Source organism: Marmota marmota, unplaced genomic scaffold (assembly GCF_001458135.2).
Source record: "Marmota marmota marmota unplaced genomic scaffold, marMar, whole genome shotgun sequence".
NCBI classification, from domain to species: Eukaryota; Metazoa; Chordata; class Mammalia; order Rodentia; family Sciuridae; genus Marmota; species Marmota marmota.
In genome coordinates this window covers 8,514,152-8,529,989 of record NW_026000222.1, presented here as the reverse complement: position 1 = coordinate 8,529,989, position 15,838 = coordinate 8,514,152, and the positions used below count along the sequence as shown (strand labels likewise).

General features: G+C 46.7%; 1 protein-coding gene across 10 annotated transcripts in view; it reads left to right on the top strand.

Annotated features, from left to right (window-relative positions):
* Nucleotides 1-15,838, top strand: part of Wwox (WW domain containing oxidoreductase) — an 875,116-nt gene that overhangs the window by 56,812 nt on the left and 802,466 nt on the right. Inside the window, exon 6 of one of the 10 annotated variants that reach the window (XM_048792603.1) lies at nt 6,836-7,256. The exons of 8 other annotated variants lie outside the window; for them this stretch is intronic. In XM_048792603.1, the coding sequence (XP_048648560.1) occupies nt 6,836-6,868 (33 nt within the window). In that variant the 3' untranslated portion in view covers nt 6,869-7,256. One more of the 10 variants, XM_048792597.1, reaches the window with a different exon arrangement.

Genomic DNA, 15,838 nt, shown 5'->3' with positions numbered 1-15,838 from the left:
GGCTCCCTGGCCATCTTCAGCTCCAGTCCTGGAGAGAGAGCTCATTTCTCCATCCTCAGCTGTTCCTCCCTGGCTGGGCTTGCTCGTTCAGCTTCCCCTGTACATTCCAGGATCACCATGTTCTACAAGGCTCCTGCCAGCAGAATGCTTTGTTCACACCCTGATGGGGCAGCTCACAACCCCACTGAATTCCCGTCCTGGGCTGTGCCCTGGGCCAGGCCCTTGAGTTGCTTATTTGGGAGGGATGCACATGCCTGTCATCTCCTTTTATAGTGTTGGAGAGAGGTGACTCACCAGAGCGCGTAGCTTGTGCACTCAGGGCTCTTCATCTAGCTTTATGCAGACTGCAAGTCTGTCTGCTCTACCCCATGGCCTGGCTTTTCTACCCTGTTACTGTTCAGATTCTGCTTTCAAAGTCGGTCAGTGCTATTTGAGTGATTCAAATCAGGACTGGTCATCTCTCTTAGCAGAAGCAACTCTGAGGCACTCTGGTGTCCTTTACATTCAAGATACCCTTTCAGAGCTCTCAAGCCTCTGTTTTTGGAGATTGAGCTACTTTGTAAAGTGGAGCTTGTGTGAAAACACTTTCCATGTAGAAATGAGAACCTATATGATAGGCATGGAGGCAAGGCGCTTGAGTTGGGACCAGGCTTGGCAATATGTAGTGAGACCCGGTCTCAAAAATAAAAGGGCTGGGGACACCCCTGGGTTCCATTCTTGGTATCAAAACAAAAACAAAAACAAAAACAAAAGTCCTGTTCAATGTTCAATTATTAGTGCTAATAATTGCTTTTTTCATAGGCATGTGCCTTTCTGTTAGATGTGTTGGATGCTCCAAGGTTAGAAGTACGAGAGGACGTGAAAAGGCAGTAGGATCCCGTGGGCAGCAGGAGAAAACCACCCTCCTAAGAGGCCAACCCATTCCGTGTAGACGAAAAAAAAGGGGAAGCCTGTCAGCCCCCACTCACGTTTACACGAAGTTCCTTTGGGTGTGGGCTCACGCCTGTGTTGCAGCTCAGGGACTGACAGATATGCCCCCCACCATCTGCTACCCGGACTGCAGGCTGGTGTCTGTACCTTTAAGATGAGTGCTTCCTCTTTTTTAGGGCTCACCAGGAGCCGTTGTGACTGAGCAGGAAGCTCATCTTTTCCTGCTTCCCTGGGGTGGGTGCAGGATTCCCTGGCAGGTGTGTTTGAGTCCTGCGGTGCCATGGCTTCTGCTGTCCCTTGGTATCTATTGGAATGGGGTTTTGTTGCCCTGTCATGGACGTATGGCATGTCCCACTCATTGTCCTGAGATCTGAGGACATCTAAGGGGTGTTGCACGTGAAGAATAATAGCTGATTAGGCATCAGAGTTTACTTGATAATCAAAAGCAAGCTCTCGAAAGGCCAAAGTGGGATCCTATTAGTTTCCCATTTTGCTTTCTAAATTCTAGATCCTTGAGGTGGGGGGAAAAAAAACTTGTGATGTAAAACTTATGGTCCTGTAGAGGAGAAGGTTGGGAGGAGCTGGAGCAGATGGGCCTGAGGTTCCCACTGACCTTCTAGTCATTTTCAGGAAGAAAAGGGGGTGGGGCTGTGGCTGGGCAGATCCAGACTGGGGGAGGGTGGTTAGAAGTGGCCAGCCGGCCTCACGGCCTCACCTGTGGCCGTTGGTACCCTGCCAAGGGTGGAACAGGACATGCGAGAGAGCTCACAGTGGGGCCTGACCTCCAGTGAGGTGTGGGCGCCCTGAGTCTTGCATCCACTGGGCCTGGGACAGCCCTCGGGGTGAGTCAGTTTGGTGGGAGAAGTGGGCTGACATGGCAAGAGGGGCCAATGCCTCTCTTGGTGTTACTGTTTGGCCCACCCGACACCCCAGCGTGTGTCATGATCCCAGTCCCCTATCACGGGGTAGGATTGTCCCGGGGACATTTAGTCTGAGGCTGGGTCTCTGTGAGAGACTGGAAGCCAAGGCTTTTTCCTGTCTTGTCTGTCAGTTTGGCCTGGACTTCCAGTCTTCTGGAGGCTGGCCGGGAGGACATGCCGTGAGCCAGGTGCATGCATCAGGGATCTGGCTCAGTGACGCTCGTATTACCCACTTAATGAAGAGTCCCAGGAGGTCCCAAACATCAGATCCTCAAGGCGTCTCATGGCATCTTCTTGGAGCACTGGCCTCAGTCCGCAGGCTGGGTCTCACACTGTCCTAGAGCTTGTAGGACCCTGAGCTCACTAGGACTTCCCTCACCCTCGCCCTTCATCCCAGCGCTACCGGGGCACCAAAGATGTGTCTAGACATTGCCGTGTTTCCTGGGGGTGCAAACCACGACTGGGTGATGACCATTGTTATAAAATATGTTAAATTGGAAAGATTAGAAACACACACACCCTCTGACCTTGGGCAAGTTTCTTAACTTGCCTAAACTTTGCTTTCTCCATGTATAAATTACAAATGATCATGTCTCTGTCAAGAGAGATAGGTTGTTCTATTGAACACACTGACTGTATGTGTATAAAGCATTAACACATTGTGTGGAAAGATTAAGTGCACAACTAAATGTTAGCTGCTGCTATTAATAACAATAATGATAATAAATTCTCATTCATACGTGAAGTGCAGGGTGACGCTTGCTTTCCCCACCCTCACCCAGTGGCTGAGAGGCGCTGCGGGTAGGATGTTCATCAGCAGGATTCGAGTGCAGGTGCAATGAATTTTTCTTCTGTCTTCATATGTCTGGACTCCTACGTTTTAATAGATGTGTATTTAGTTTGTTGATTTCCAGTGTACCTCATATTAGCACTCAACTGTCATGTGAAAAGCCATCTTAATTATTTATGTGATTGCTTTTTCTTTTGTATTTACAAAGAACTACACTTTGCATATATTTAGGAAAGATGATTAAGGGATTAGTCATCAGGAACAGCAAGCCAGGGTCTATATCAAAGTGGTTATTGAGAAAGCAGGGAGGCGAGGGGTAAAAATAAAAGATTTATTAGTCAGAGGCAATAGAATGTGCATGTTTCAGGAGACTGCGCATGCTCAGTTGGTCCCAGCCACATGGTTTGATGCTGCAGGATGGTAATCATCTCAGTCTTCAGTTGCGTTGGTGCTCAGCCTGTTTATCTCCTTGGTGTGAAGAGGAAAGCTCCCGTGGTGTCATGTCATGGGGGCCTCATTAATAAGCACTGGAAAGAGTGACTGGATCGAAACCCTTAGTACCACGCGCTGTATTAGGTTCATGGGTTCAACAGTTTGCTGCGTTTTTAATAGGTTCTGACACCCTTCATTTTCATGTCATGTTAGGGAGGGATGAGGATGCTGAGCAATGAATTGCTCACAGCTTTAAGAACTTCTCCAGAAATGCAGCCACTTTTAGGCTCCCTCAAATGCACCCAGTCACTTCGTGAGCCGATGTCGCTTTGCTGCGTACAGGAACTCCCCCATCTCCTTTGGTACTGAACGTGCATTCCTGTAGCTTGACTTTCCTAAGAGTGGCCCTCAGGTGGGATGTGTGTAGGTCCCGGGGCAAGGCCTGCTGCGTGTGGAGGCCAGCATGCCAGCCTGGCGCCTGTCTGAGCTGGCATCTTGGCTGGGACAAGCTGCCACCATTCAGTGCATTGCCGGTTACAGACCTGGTCCCCATAGTTCCAAATGATCCTCAGCTGAACCAAAACATAAGACTGTTAATATTATTAACACTCATAGATTATGGGGGAAGTTCATCCTAAATCAGCCTCTAGATTGGTTCCCCATTTCTTTGTTTTAGAAATTGTTTTTCTGCAGAGTATTGGATTTTCAATAAATAAAGTATGAAATAAACAAGTCTGTGAACCAGCGAGAACTGCATAAACCACTCGCTCGAATCAAAAGGCACACACTCACAGTAAAGGCAAACTCCTAAAACTCTTCCCTGGGACGCTTGTGTTTCCAACTATCATTTATTGTTACCTGCAGGTGGGATGGGTCCCCCTATTTCCTTGTCCAAGGCCCTTAGTCACTCTACTCAGCACTTAGACCCTGCTGAGACCACAAAAGCTCACCCTGGTGGGAGGGAAGTGGTGGGTCCAGGATGGGTAGCCATACCTCTGGATCCCAAGGTTCTCCAACAATCCAAAATTCCTGGTTTGTGTGGTGCAGAAGGTTGGCCTGGGTTTGTCAAGTATTTAGCCCCGTGTTGTATTCATAGACATTCACATGTATGTGTATGAATGTTTCCTAACATTGACTATGTGTCGGTGCTGTGGTCCCTGGCAAAGAGCATCCTCTGTACCCTTTGTGATCCCGGGATTGAGCGACCTGGTCAAAGAACCCCTGCCCTGCGCCTTCACGCTTCTCTTCGCCCCGCAGTGGGTTTATTGTTCTACTTAAGTTGCCTATTTGACCTTTCTTGTCACAGGCCCAGGAAAGATTCTTTATCAGATAATAAATTATTTATCCTGCTCATAGACATAATTGGTTGCTAAAATATTCTGAGTTTTCTCTGTCTTCAGAATACCTAAAAATTGTGCTTGGTTCTTCCCTCCAAGTTTCCCATTTCATTTCTGCTCCTAAGAACTTTCCATTGGCTTATTCTTACCTACTATTCATTATTCTTTGCTCACCACCTCTTCCCCCCCCCACCCCCCTTGACCACTGCTTACGGTTTTAAAGTGAGTCTTTTCGAACTTTATCTCCATTGTAACCTTTCTGTAACAAGTGCTGTGATTAACCACAGGGCTTTAAAGGGTGGAAGTCAGGCACAGGTGGCTAGCTGCAGACCCTCTCTCCCAGTCATGTGCAACCAAAGCAGATGTACCCTCCCATTAATATGGGGTCCCCTGAGTTCTTATTAAGCAATTTTGACATAGTTTGAAGAGATGGATTTCATCTTTGCATGGTTTTGAGTCAGGCTGAAGGGCCTGCTTCTGGCTGCTCAGCTTTTAGGTTCTGTTATTTAAGAGGAAAAAAAAAATAAGCTTGAGACTGTTTTTCATATTTATTATGGGGCATTCAGAGGCTTCAGATGTAGTGTGTGAGATTAAGCAGAGGAGACCAGTCCTGTGCTGTTAAAACCTTCCTCACAAGGACAAATAGAGATGCAACTGGAGACCAGGCAGCCTCTCTTAGATGGTGACAGGGCAGGTTTATTTTAGACAAATAAATAAATATTTAAATATTTCAAACACAACTGACTTTTAATCTATGCAGAGGCAGCTCAGAGGAGGAGGGGTACTGTTTGGTCTGGAGTCCTACTGACCCGCGATGGAACTGGTACCCACACTGGCTCCCTGGCATCCCTGGGCAGAGCTGGTCAGTCTTTCAACCTGGGCTTATTTGCCTGCAGGAGGGCTCTCATCATAATGGCTCTCTGTGGTTGTAAGGACGGAGTGAGTGGCACACAGAATCTGCTGCTCAGGATCTGGCACCCGGTGGGGGTTCAGTGAATGGAGCTGCAGGAGAGGCTGTCTTGTCCAGCACAGTTCCCGAAAATGGATGCACTTGTGGATCCTGTTGGGGAAACAGTCCTCTTCCTCCTGGTTCAGATTGCCCTGGCAGCAGTGCCTGGGCTGGTGGTGTGAGGAGCATTTATTCCTCAGGGTTCTGGAGGCCGGAAGTCGGGGATGCCTGGGTGCTCGGTGAGGTCCTTCTTCCTGGTGAACACACAGGCATCTGCTTACTGTGGTGGAGAGTAGAGAAAGGGGGGCAGGGACAGAGAGGGAGAAGGGAGCGAGTGAGGGGATGGTTCCCTTTCTCCTCCTGTAAGGACATTAATTCTTTCCCTTCTCTGTTCTCCCAGCCTAAGTACCTCTCAAAGACCCCTCTCAGATGGGGAAGGGGATGACAGCATAAGGGTTTGGGAGGGACCCGAGCATCCATGTAGCATCTTCCCCTGGCTCCCATGTCTTTTTGATATGCCAAGTAAGTTCATTCCATCCCAGGAGCCCCAAGGCCTACCTCCTGTGAGCTTGCATCATTTTTGCTAAATGGCCAGAGCATAAGTAGCCAAGGCTCTCTTCATTTCTTAATCGAAGTCAAACTTTGATTGACTTTGAGGGAAGGAGCAGGAGCGCCTTCCATTCCAGCAGGCAGAGAGGGCACTGTCATGTGCACTGTGTCCCTGTCCTGGTAGTGACTCGGGTTAGTGCTGAAGAAAAGTGGAGCTGGCCAAGCCCACCCCATGTTCGTAGCGGATTCCTTGGAACAAGTCTCTGTCCCACAGTCAATTGGGGGATGCAAATGGTTTTGAAGACCTTATAAAAGGAAGGCTCAGAAGTGGCTTTAGTGGTTGTACAGGGTAGCCGCAAATTCTTGGGTGATCCTCTCTTGCAGAGGTGGAGCTTGATTCTCCTCCACCAGAGTGTGGGCTGAACCTAGTGACCCTTTCTTAGGGAGGTTGGGAGTCTCTACTTACTAACAGCATGCAGGCCCCATTTCCCTCTCCGATCAGGGGTATCTAGGTTTGCTGTGAGCTCCTTTTCTGATGGATTAGCCCCTCGCTCCCTGGCAGTCCATCCTATCTTGCCCATCTCTTCATTACCAGTCTCCCTTGTAATGAGGACAGAACCTTCCTCCAGGAGCCCTCTGCCCACCAGCCCTGGCTCTGCCCTTAGTTCCACTGGCTGCCGCCTTATCAAACCCAACTAATACTTGCATCCCTCAAACTCCCTAAATAATAAACCCAAAGTTATTGAGGATACGGGGTTACTGAAAGTTGGCAGTGCGATTGGCCCCTCTCATTTCTTTGCAACCCTTGTCCTCTTTCATTATTGGAGCTTGGGACGCGCGTGGCAAGGCTAGGCATCTGGGGAGCACTTTGTCAGCCCTCCTGTCCCGCAGCAGGCAGCAGATGCGGGGGCTGGAGTTAATGAATCAGCACAAGCCAAGAGCACAGTCCTCTTTGAAGTGACTGAGGAACTCTGCCCTGTTTGCCGACAATCTTGAGATTCGAATTGTTGGGACTACAATGCAGTCTGTAAACGGGGTAGCTGGGAGAAACTTCATGCATCTTTGTAATGGCTTTGTTGTTGTTTATTGAGAGGGACTAATTAACTTTGATTATTGCACTAATATTATGGCACTTTGACAGCCCTTCAGATTTATGACTCTGGGAAAATAAACAAATGAAATGCAGGTGCTGGAGCAGAAAGAATAAGTTATTACTGAACTTTAATTACTTAGAATGTGTAGCCAGGAGAGAATTAGTTGATGAATTACAGGATGCTTAAAGCCTGCATCAAATTGTAAGCAAGAAGACAGAAATAGAAGGGGGTAGGGGCTCGCAGGGTGCTCATTTTAAGGCAGGAAAGGCTAGGGCACATCTGTTATCGGCTCGATAGTCTTTCATTATTAATCCCTATGGTTTCCAAGGTTGTAGAATCTCAGACCGTGTTCCTCAGAGCACGAGTCCTGACCCACAGTGTCCACATCAACTGAGAACTTGTTGGAAAGGCAGATTCTTAGGATCTATCCCCAAACTACAGGTCAGGGTCTGTGGAGATGGGGCCCCAGCGATCTGTGTTCTGCCATCCCTCCAGGAGACTGGGATACGTGCAGAAGTTGAGAAGTACCACTCGCCAACTCTTGCTCTCTTTGCTTTTTCTAAGAGGGCAGGTTCAAATTTTTTGTTTTGGCTTGCTAAAGTCAAGTGTTCTCATAACCCAGTTACCAACCAAGACTGGTACCAATCAGCTCCACCCCAAGATTTTTCAGAAAAATTGTCCAAATATCTCTTATGTTACTAGGTGCAGTAGGTGATCACAGACCGTGTAGAAGGACTTTTTAATGAGGTGATACTGCCATAGAATCCAGGCCAGCACTAGGGGAGCTTGTGAGAGGGCACATAGTAGCTTGAGATAGTTCAGGAAAGAGTTTCTTCATGTGCCTCATAGCAGGACCCTTGAAGAATGAAGTGTGGTAGACTGCAGTCAGCCTGGTAGTAAGGGCACCTTTGCACCAGAAGGCAGGGTATGAACAGTGAACATGTGTCAATTTTTTTTTTTTTTTTAATGAATGTAGAATTGCCTCAAAATGGAGATGTGGTGCCTGATGCTTCATGTTGAATTTGGGTGGTTTAGTTCTCCTTCTTTTATGATAATAAATATGACCATGGCATGATTCTTGTGCTCTAGTCACTGTGCTGAGCACTTTAAGTGCATTAATTCATCTTTGTGATAGACCTGTTTGGTTGCTCATATGAATTCTATTCTCATGTGAAGTCAGGAGGCACAGGGATGTCCAGGACCTTGTGCCTGCTGACATGGTATATCAGTAACAGAAATGCTGTGTGAGGACCCATCCTCGCCCATCTCATTCCTCTTGGAGCATACCCAGGGGATAGCATGTATGTTCATTCCGTATGCATTGAAGGAATGAGAGGTAAACGGGGCTGGCAGCTGAGCCATGAGAGCTGTGACCCAGCTACCAGTATCCTGCCCTGCAGGAAGGGGCAGTTTATCTGGTTAGTTTTGGAAAGCAGACTAGCACAACGTGCAAATAACCAGATGTCTACATTTTGGGTATTGAGCTTTGTGAATTGATTTTCATATTGATGCTACAAGTGTCACCGATCTTTCAACCACCTTCCATCTTGTTCAAGAAAGGGTCGTTATTTAAAGTACATTGTATTAAAAGCATTTTATTCTAGTTCTTTGAGAATTATTAACCCTATTTGGGAAGTCTCAGTTAACTGCTTTCCTTGTCACTGTGGATAAGTGACAATTGGCTGTAAGTAGACTCCTAAATCTACTTGATTCTGAAGGACAGAAAAGTGGACATCTTTATGGAAAGATCAGCTCCTCAGGCAGAACCGGCAATAGAGGGGATGCATGAAAGGGCCAGTGGATGGATCCAGGAGACTCACTGCCATCACCTTCCTCTCCTCCACCAGGTCAGGGATGTCTGTAACCAGAAGTCTGTAACTGCTTTAAAAGGCCCGAGATGATGGGGGTTTTGAAGGTCAATGTGAAGACCTTCTTGTTTCCTGTTAGGTCAGAAGAACCAGCTTGGGTTGGCTTTGCTTCCAATGTCCCTCTTCCGTTTTGATTAATAAGTAATTGTCCTGAAGTCTGTTAAGATAAATGTATACCAAAAGAGATTAATGGGAGAGACAGAGACAGGCGTACAGAGTGAGAGCCAGGCAGGCAATTAGACTTGGAGGAGGGCTCAGACGGAGGAAGGACAGAGAGGTAGAGGCCGGTAGGCAAAGACAGGTAGATACAGGTGGAGAGAAGCTCTCCAGCAGCTCCTGTGGAGTCTTGCGGTGCCAGCCTTTGCATGGGGTAGTGGTTGATCACTTTTCAGTGTTCTCTGATCATTTCTTGCTTAGAAAGGAGGAAATTAGAATTGTTGAGCTATGATTTGTTTTAATCAGAAAGAAATTGTGTAACATAAATCTCTCTGTGAGTGCTGGAAAAGCCCTAAAGCGGCCGGGGGGTGGGGGGGAAACAACCATCAATACTTTGCAAAGGAGGAACGATTGTTCCAATTCGTGGCTTAATTGACTTTAAGCCTTAATGAAACTCAGGCCAGAGCAGGCGGCCCACTCTGTGGCCGGGATCAGCAGTGAAATCTGCGCTGGGAGAGGAGGAGTTTAGGGGGGTTATTTGGTTCTTTGCTATTGATGCAATTTTCTAATTGACTCGAGCTACCTAATACCAGATAATAATTTTCTCTTCCTATGAAGAGAGCAAATTTTTTTTTCTGACTAACAAAGTAATTTATTTTAAATTACAGCTTTTTCTATTGGAAGCATTCATTTATGTTAGATTATCATTCCCCAAAGTGAAATTTCACTGATGCCGAATAATTAAATATAGATTTTTTTAAAAAAAGGTAGGACGTATATTTTAAATTTGAAAGTGGACAAACTGGGGGCATATTGAGACTGTATTTAAGAAGAATAAGCAGCCCACCCAGATTCAGTGTGGTAGCTGTTAGAAGGGACTCATCTAGTTACCAGTGTGTCTCTGTCTAGCACCAGGCTCCCTTTGGGGAAGGGCTGCAAAGACCTGCCAGCTTCCTCGACCTAAAGGAACCAAGGTATAAAATATTACGTGGGTTTAAGTGGCAGACCGAGGATCTGGTGGCCTGAGTTTGCAGCCTGTTTCTGCCACTTATAAGAGCCAGGTGACCTTTGCTTCTTGTTGACTCAGTTTCCTCCTCCTTGTACCACTGGATGGTAATAGGGCGTGAAGATGGACACAGTCTTGTTCATAAAGTACTAAGGATGGTACCTGAGTACTTACTTAGCACACACCCAGTACCAGGATAATTTTCTATCCAAGTATGAGCAAAGAAAATGAGGTGCTTCGGGCACCTGAGTGGTCCAGCTCCCATCTGTCTGTCCAGGCTCATGTCTGACTGATCTCTCACTCTGTTCATCTCTTCCTGTCTCTCTTGTTCTCTTCTCTTGGAAGGACCTTGTCCAAGCTTGTCCACCTAGCACAGGCCTTTGCCTCCTGCAAGTCTCTGCCCACGGTGCCTTCACTACCCAGCTCTCCTGGCTTCCTGTCTTATGCTTTCCTTCCCCGGTTTCATTCAGCAGAAGTTGTCACCCCCTCTATCTGAGTCATGAACTGCCCCCAAGAACTTCTGACATGGCAGAGACTCAGGAAGCCAAGGTTCTGTCTCCGAGGATCTTACAGTCTGTGCTTTTGGTGTTTAAATATGCATCGAACACAGCGCTGATCACGTCACGCGTCTGCTGGTTGTCCAGTGGCATCCTTATTCAGTCAACAAACGTTGATTTGACAGTTTTCAGAAACCTAGTCCATGAGCTAACGTCGATTGACACTTTATGCCAGGTGTCCCACTGGACTCTGAGCACATATAGATACATACAACACTGTCCTTGCCCTTAGGAGTCTACTGTCCATGGTGACAACATGTACATTATTCATAATGATTTCAGCAGCACTCCTAGCCATCTGAGTGTGTAGGGAGGCCTGGCTTCAGCCGAGCTCCTTGATACTTGGGCAGAGCAAGCACCTGGTTTATGCTTCCTATCACTTGTGGTGGCAAGGAACCAGTGGGTTCGACATGTGGAAAGTTTTCTTTGATGTTGGTAGTTAGTATTAAGAGCGTGGATTTTGGAATCGGGCTGCTGTAGCCTGGAATCTGGCTCTGCCCTTCTGTAGCAAGGCTTCTCCATGCATCTCTGTGTGTGTGTATAGGTGGGGCCTGCTGCATCCCCTCATCACAGGATGCTCCTCAGGACTCAGTGCCCTGACAGTGGCTGGCTCATGGCACATGCTCTGCACTGGCGCCAAGTGCTGCTCACCGAGCTGGACATGTCTGCCTGTCCCTCTCTGTGCCATGCACACCGTGGGCTTTGACCCATGAGGTTGTCCTTCCTTCACCTCTTCCTGGCAGCAGTTGTCTGCCTTCCGGGTCTGGCTTCAGTGCCACACGCAGCCTCCTCAAAGCTTTCTTGCTGCAGTATTGGATTTTGTAGGCTGGTGACAGTTTTCAGAAATCTCTAGTCCATGAGCCAATTTGGGGAAAATTGAATCATTCTCTCTGCCTTTGGGCTCGAGTCCTAGAAGCCCGCCCCAGCACCTGGGTCACACATCAGGGCTCAGTCGCAGCTCCAAAATAAAACATCCCCCTTGCTCTGCGTGTGTGAGGCCGGATCGCGGCTGACACAGCCTCGTGCTGGTGGCAATGCCTCCTCCCTCCACGCCAGGTGGTCCCACAGGCCCATCTACCTCCCACGCCCAGCGCCTCTCCATAAGAGGATTCAGGAAAACAAAAGGAGCCCTCAGGATCCCAAGCCCAGGGACACTTCCAGCTTGAGGTCGGTAGGTGTGTTGAAGTCCTCGGAGACGTGGTCTCACATTCAGGCATGTCGAGGTGGCTGGACAGGCAGGGGTCACCCCGTGATAAAAGAGGCTCTCTTTGCAGGTCCTCCTTGTGTCAGAGAAACTGGCCTCATCTGCATGGTCCCATTTTCCCTAGTAAGGGCCCCTCTGTAGAAATAACTGTGAATTTAGTGACTGACAATCCTAAGGGTTTTATGATTTGTGGAGGATTTGCTTGTGAAAGAAGATGGATAAATTAAAAATATTAAACTGTGTGCCTGGCACCCACATGGATGAATCGTTGAGATCTATTTTCCCCCTTATACTATAAACATATGGCATGAATTTTCTGCTCTCATTACAGATGCTGAGAGAAGGCAAAGACAAATATTTATATTACATTCATGTTTTACAGTAAAAACAGTCTTCAGTTTGTTTATACAGTTCCACTGTTACAGTTTTTATGGTTGGTAATGAAACCACCGTAAAACCAAGCTTGGGTTATATAGCAGATGCGATAAGCCCTCAAATTCAGGAAGATATCCTGGATGGAATAGTCGATGTCACATGTGCAGATTCAACAATTGAATTATGTGTTAGGACAGGCTAAGTTATGCCATAATAACAAACAGCCTCGAAATCTCCAGGGCTTACGGCCGCCAAGGTTTATTTCTTGCTCACGCTGTGTTTCTATCCTGAGTTGCTTGGAGGGCTCCATTGGGTAGAGGTCTGGTCAGCCTCCAGGCTGGCCCAGCTGGAGCTGTGGTGGAGGAGGAGGACGCATGCTGGCCTGTGCTCTGGCTCTTCAAGCTTCTGCTCAGAAGGGGCACCTGCCACGGCCACTCCCCTCCCTGGCCAGGGTGAGTCTTGTGGCCACGTCCAAGTGCATGGAGCAGGGGCTGCAAACCCACCACGTGTGGGCAGAGGCAGAGAGATGCAGGATCAGTGAACAGCCTGAAGACTGACTTCGGTCACCTCAAGCCATTTTTGTTCTTTGACATTCTTGTTTTAATGCAGACTTGGGTCAGAGCGAAAAGGAAAGGCATCTGTACCTTTTGACTTCTGAACCCAAATTCATTAACATCATTGCAACTCTACGTTTTAAAACGATGGGGGAGAAGGCATTCACAGCTGACCCCTGGAACACAGAACAGTGCTGAAAAGTCCTCAAAGCCCTGGGGCTTTTCCAAGCTGAAGTGCGATTTGAACTGTTGTTGTTTTTAATGAGTTGACCTCTGGAAGCTCCTTGGTGGCATCTTCCTGTTTAGATGTCTTCCCTCCAGTGTTTTCCATGGCCGTGGTGAAGTCGGCCTGAGATGGCGGAGATGAGTGTTCATCCAAAGGAAATGGAAAGATGTGGCTATGAATGGAGCTCACAGTGACTGGTGTCACCGAGGGTGGCACCTGGGGCCACACTGTCCAGTGGCCACTGGCCACACCTGTGCTAGAATGCAGCTGGTCCCAATTGAAATGAGCAGTGACCGTAAAATAAAGTGCTCACCAGGTTTCAAAGACTTAGCACTAAAATGTAAAATGTTTTCTTATCAATTCTAGTTTTATGCCATGCTGAAATTGTGACATTTTAGGTTGCTGGCTTCAATAAAATATTAGTCAAAGTTAGCTTCCAGTTCGTCACCCAGAAGTGTATGTATAGCCTGTTTCTTTTGACCATTCCTTGACATGGCCACTAGAACACTCAAAATTACATATGTCGCTTGCAGTATTTCCACGGGCCGGCACTGGTTGGGGTAAGGATTGCTGAGAAAAGAGGTACAGTTCAGTATATTCCTCATAAATCTAGTTGCCAGAATTCAGTTTAACCTGACGATTTATGTGCTTGGCTTGTCATAATTATCTACCTTACTCCTTAAAAACCTTTATTTTAAAATAAACTTAAAACACTTGTAGAATTCATAAAGAATAGTACAGAGAATTCTGGGCACCCTGTTTCCCCAGTGATAACTGTGGTGCAGTGCTCAAACCTGGGAAATTGATATTGGCACAATTGCATTCATTTTATTTGAATTTCATCAGGTTTCCTTTGTATGTAGTGCGCTCGCGCGCTCTCTCTCTCTCTCTCTCTCTCTCTCTCTCTCTCTCTGTGTGTGTTTCTGTGAAATGTTATCCTGTACATGCACTTGAGTGGTCACTGTCTTCATCAGGATACAGAACTGTCTCTACCTTGGCGTTTATTCTTGGAGTTGCATCTTATCTGGAGCTGTTCCTGATGCACAACTGATAGGTGACTTAGAAGCAAAGGATTCCACGGGCTGCCCGTCAGTCTGCCCATTTACTATCCGTCCCACGCTGGACGCCTGCCTGTTTTGCCAAGCTTTGCAAGAGGTGTCGGCAGACAGAGACAGGAGTGCACTCGGGGAACTCAACTGTTTTTTGCAGGGTTATAGAGATAGTTTCACTAGATGGTGTGAAATTGTATAATAGAAATTGATGCCTTGACCTGCCAGAGAGAAGAAAATAGCACAGAATCTTTTTTTCCCAAGTCTCAGGACCCGAGTCTCTTGTCCTTCCTTTACTTCGACTTGAGCGGAGCAAGAGCGTTTCATGTCACTTTAGGAAGTAGTTACTCTCTCCCTGACTTGAAAGGAGAAAGGAGCCTTCCCAGCTCGGGGGTTTCCTGCCAGGTGTTCTGGGACATTGGACTGGATCTAACTCCCTGATAATTCAGAATTTTTTTTCCCCCCTCAAAGAGGAGTCTCCAGAAGTTACTTTTTGGAAACTTGAAATAGTCAACGTTCTTTCTATAGGAAAGCTGTTTTGAGCCACAAAGCTAACTTGTCAATTTCAGTGCCGGTTCTCTGACATCTGATATTCATTGTACAAAGCATGCAGGTGGCCAACTGTAAGCTTGGTTTTTATCTACTTGATCATTGTGGGCTTGGAATGAAACCAGACAAGGCCTCTAGGCCCAGGATCTGGCTTACATGACAATCCAGTGAATGGATATATTTTGTTTCTTCTGTTCCTTGAGTGACTGAGTGAGTGAATGAATATGAGTTTTTCAGTCTCAGCTTTCTGAAAAAGAAGCTATCAGTAATAAGTCTTGTTGAACCAAATCATAGAACAAATGAAACAGTGTGTAAAAGCTGGGTAAGTTGGTTTTTCTCTTCTTATCCCATCTTGCCCCCTCTAAGTCTTCATTGGATTTAGGAAGCTTCTTTGGTGGATGACAGGCATTCTTGGGATTTCAGTGGGTGGATGGGTGTTTCCCAGGCATTAGGAACTCCCAATGTTTCCATTTCCATTAAGTATTATGGATGCCTTCCAAGAAGTTAATTAATACAACATCACTTCATTCATTGTAATTCCTCATCGGGGTTATGAGTACTTGAGGGTGTTTGGTCTCTTATTTACTTGATTAAAAAGAACTTTCTGTGGTTTTCCAAAGACTATTTTCCTTGGAATTTTTACTTGCCAATATATATATTAAATCTGTATTGTTGAAATGATAAGAATGGGGAAAAGAGCTTCTACTGGGACATAGAATACTTCATTTGTCTTGGTTAAGGGGGAAAAATAGGTCTAAGGCTATATATTTTGGAGTAATAGGACTTTATTTGAAAAATTTTCAGGATAATAGCATAATTTTTAGAAGTTTGGGGAATCTAATATTAGGGCAAATAGCAAGAATTACTTTATAGAGTGGACATTAAACCATCAGCCTTTATGATGTGGTCCAGACTGGACAATCACTGGCCTCCCTGAGGCTATTGACACATTCCTGGATGTTATTCCTTGGGATCACTGGAGAGCATGATCCTCTCTTCGACAGGGTATGGAGCATCTTCTGCTTTGATTCATGCTTGACTAACATAAGAGATTAGATTAGATGGTGTCACACTGTTGACGTAGGGGTGGTAGCTGAGAAGAATGGGCTGAGTGGGTTTGAAGGCACAATTCCGAGGGGTCAGGCAGAGATGAGGTCATTACTGGAAAGCCTGACCTTCCTGTCGAAGCCAGTATTTGATCCAAGCTGTGGCTGAGAGCAAGCATCTCATCTGGAGGATTGAGTTGTAAGATGCAAGTTTGGAGCTGGGCCAAGCCAGAGCCAGGAGGAAGCT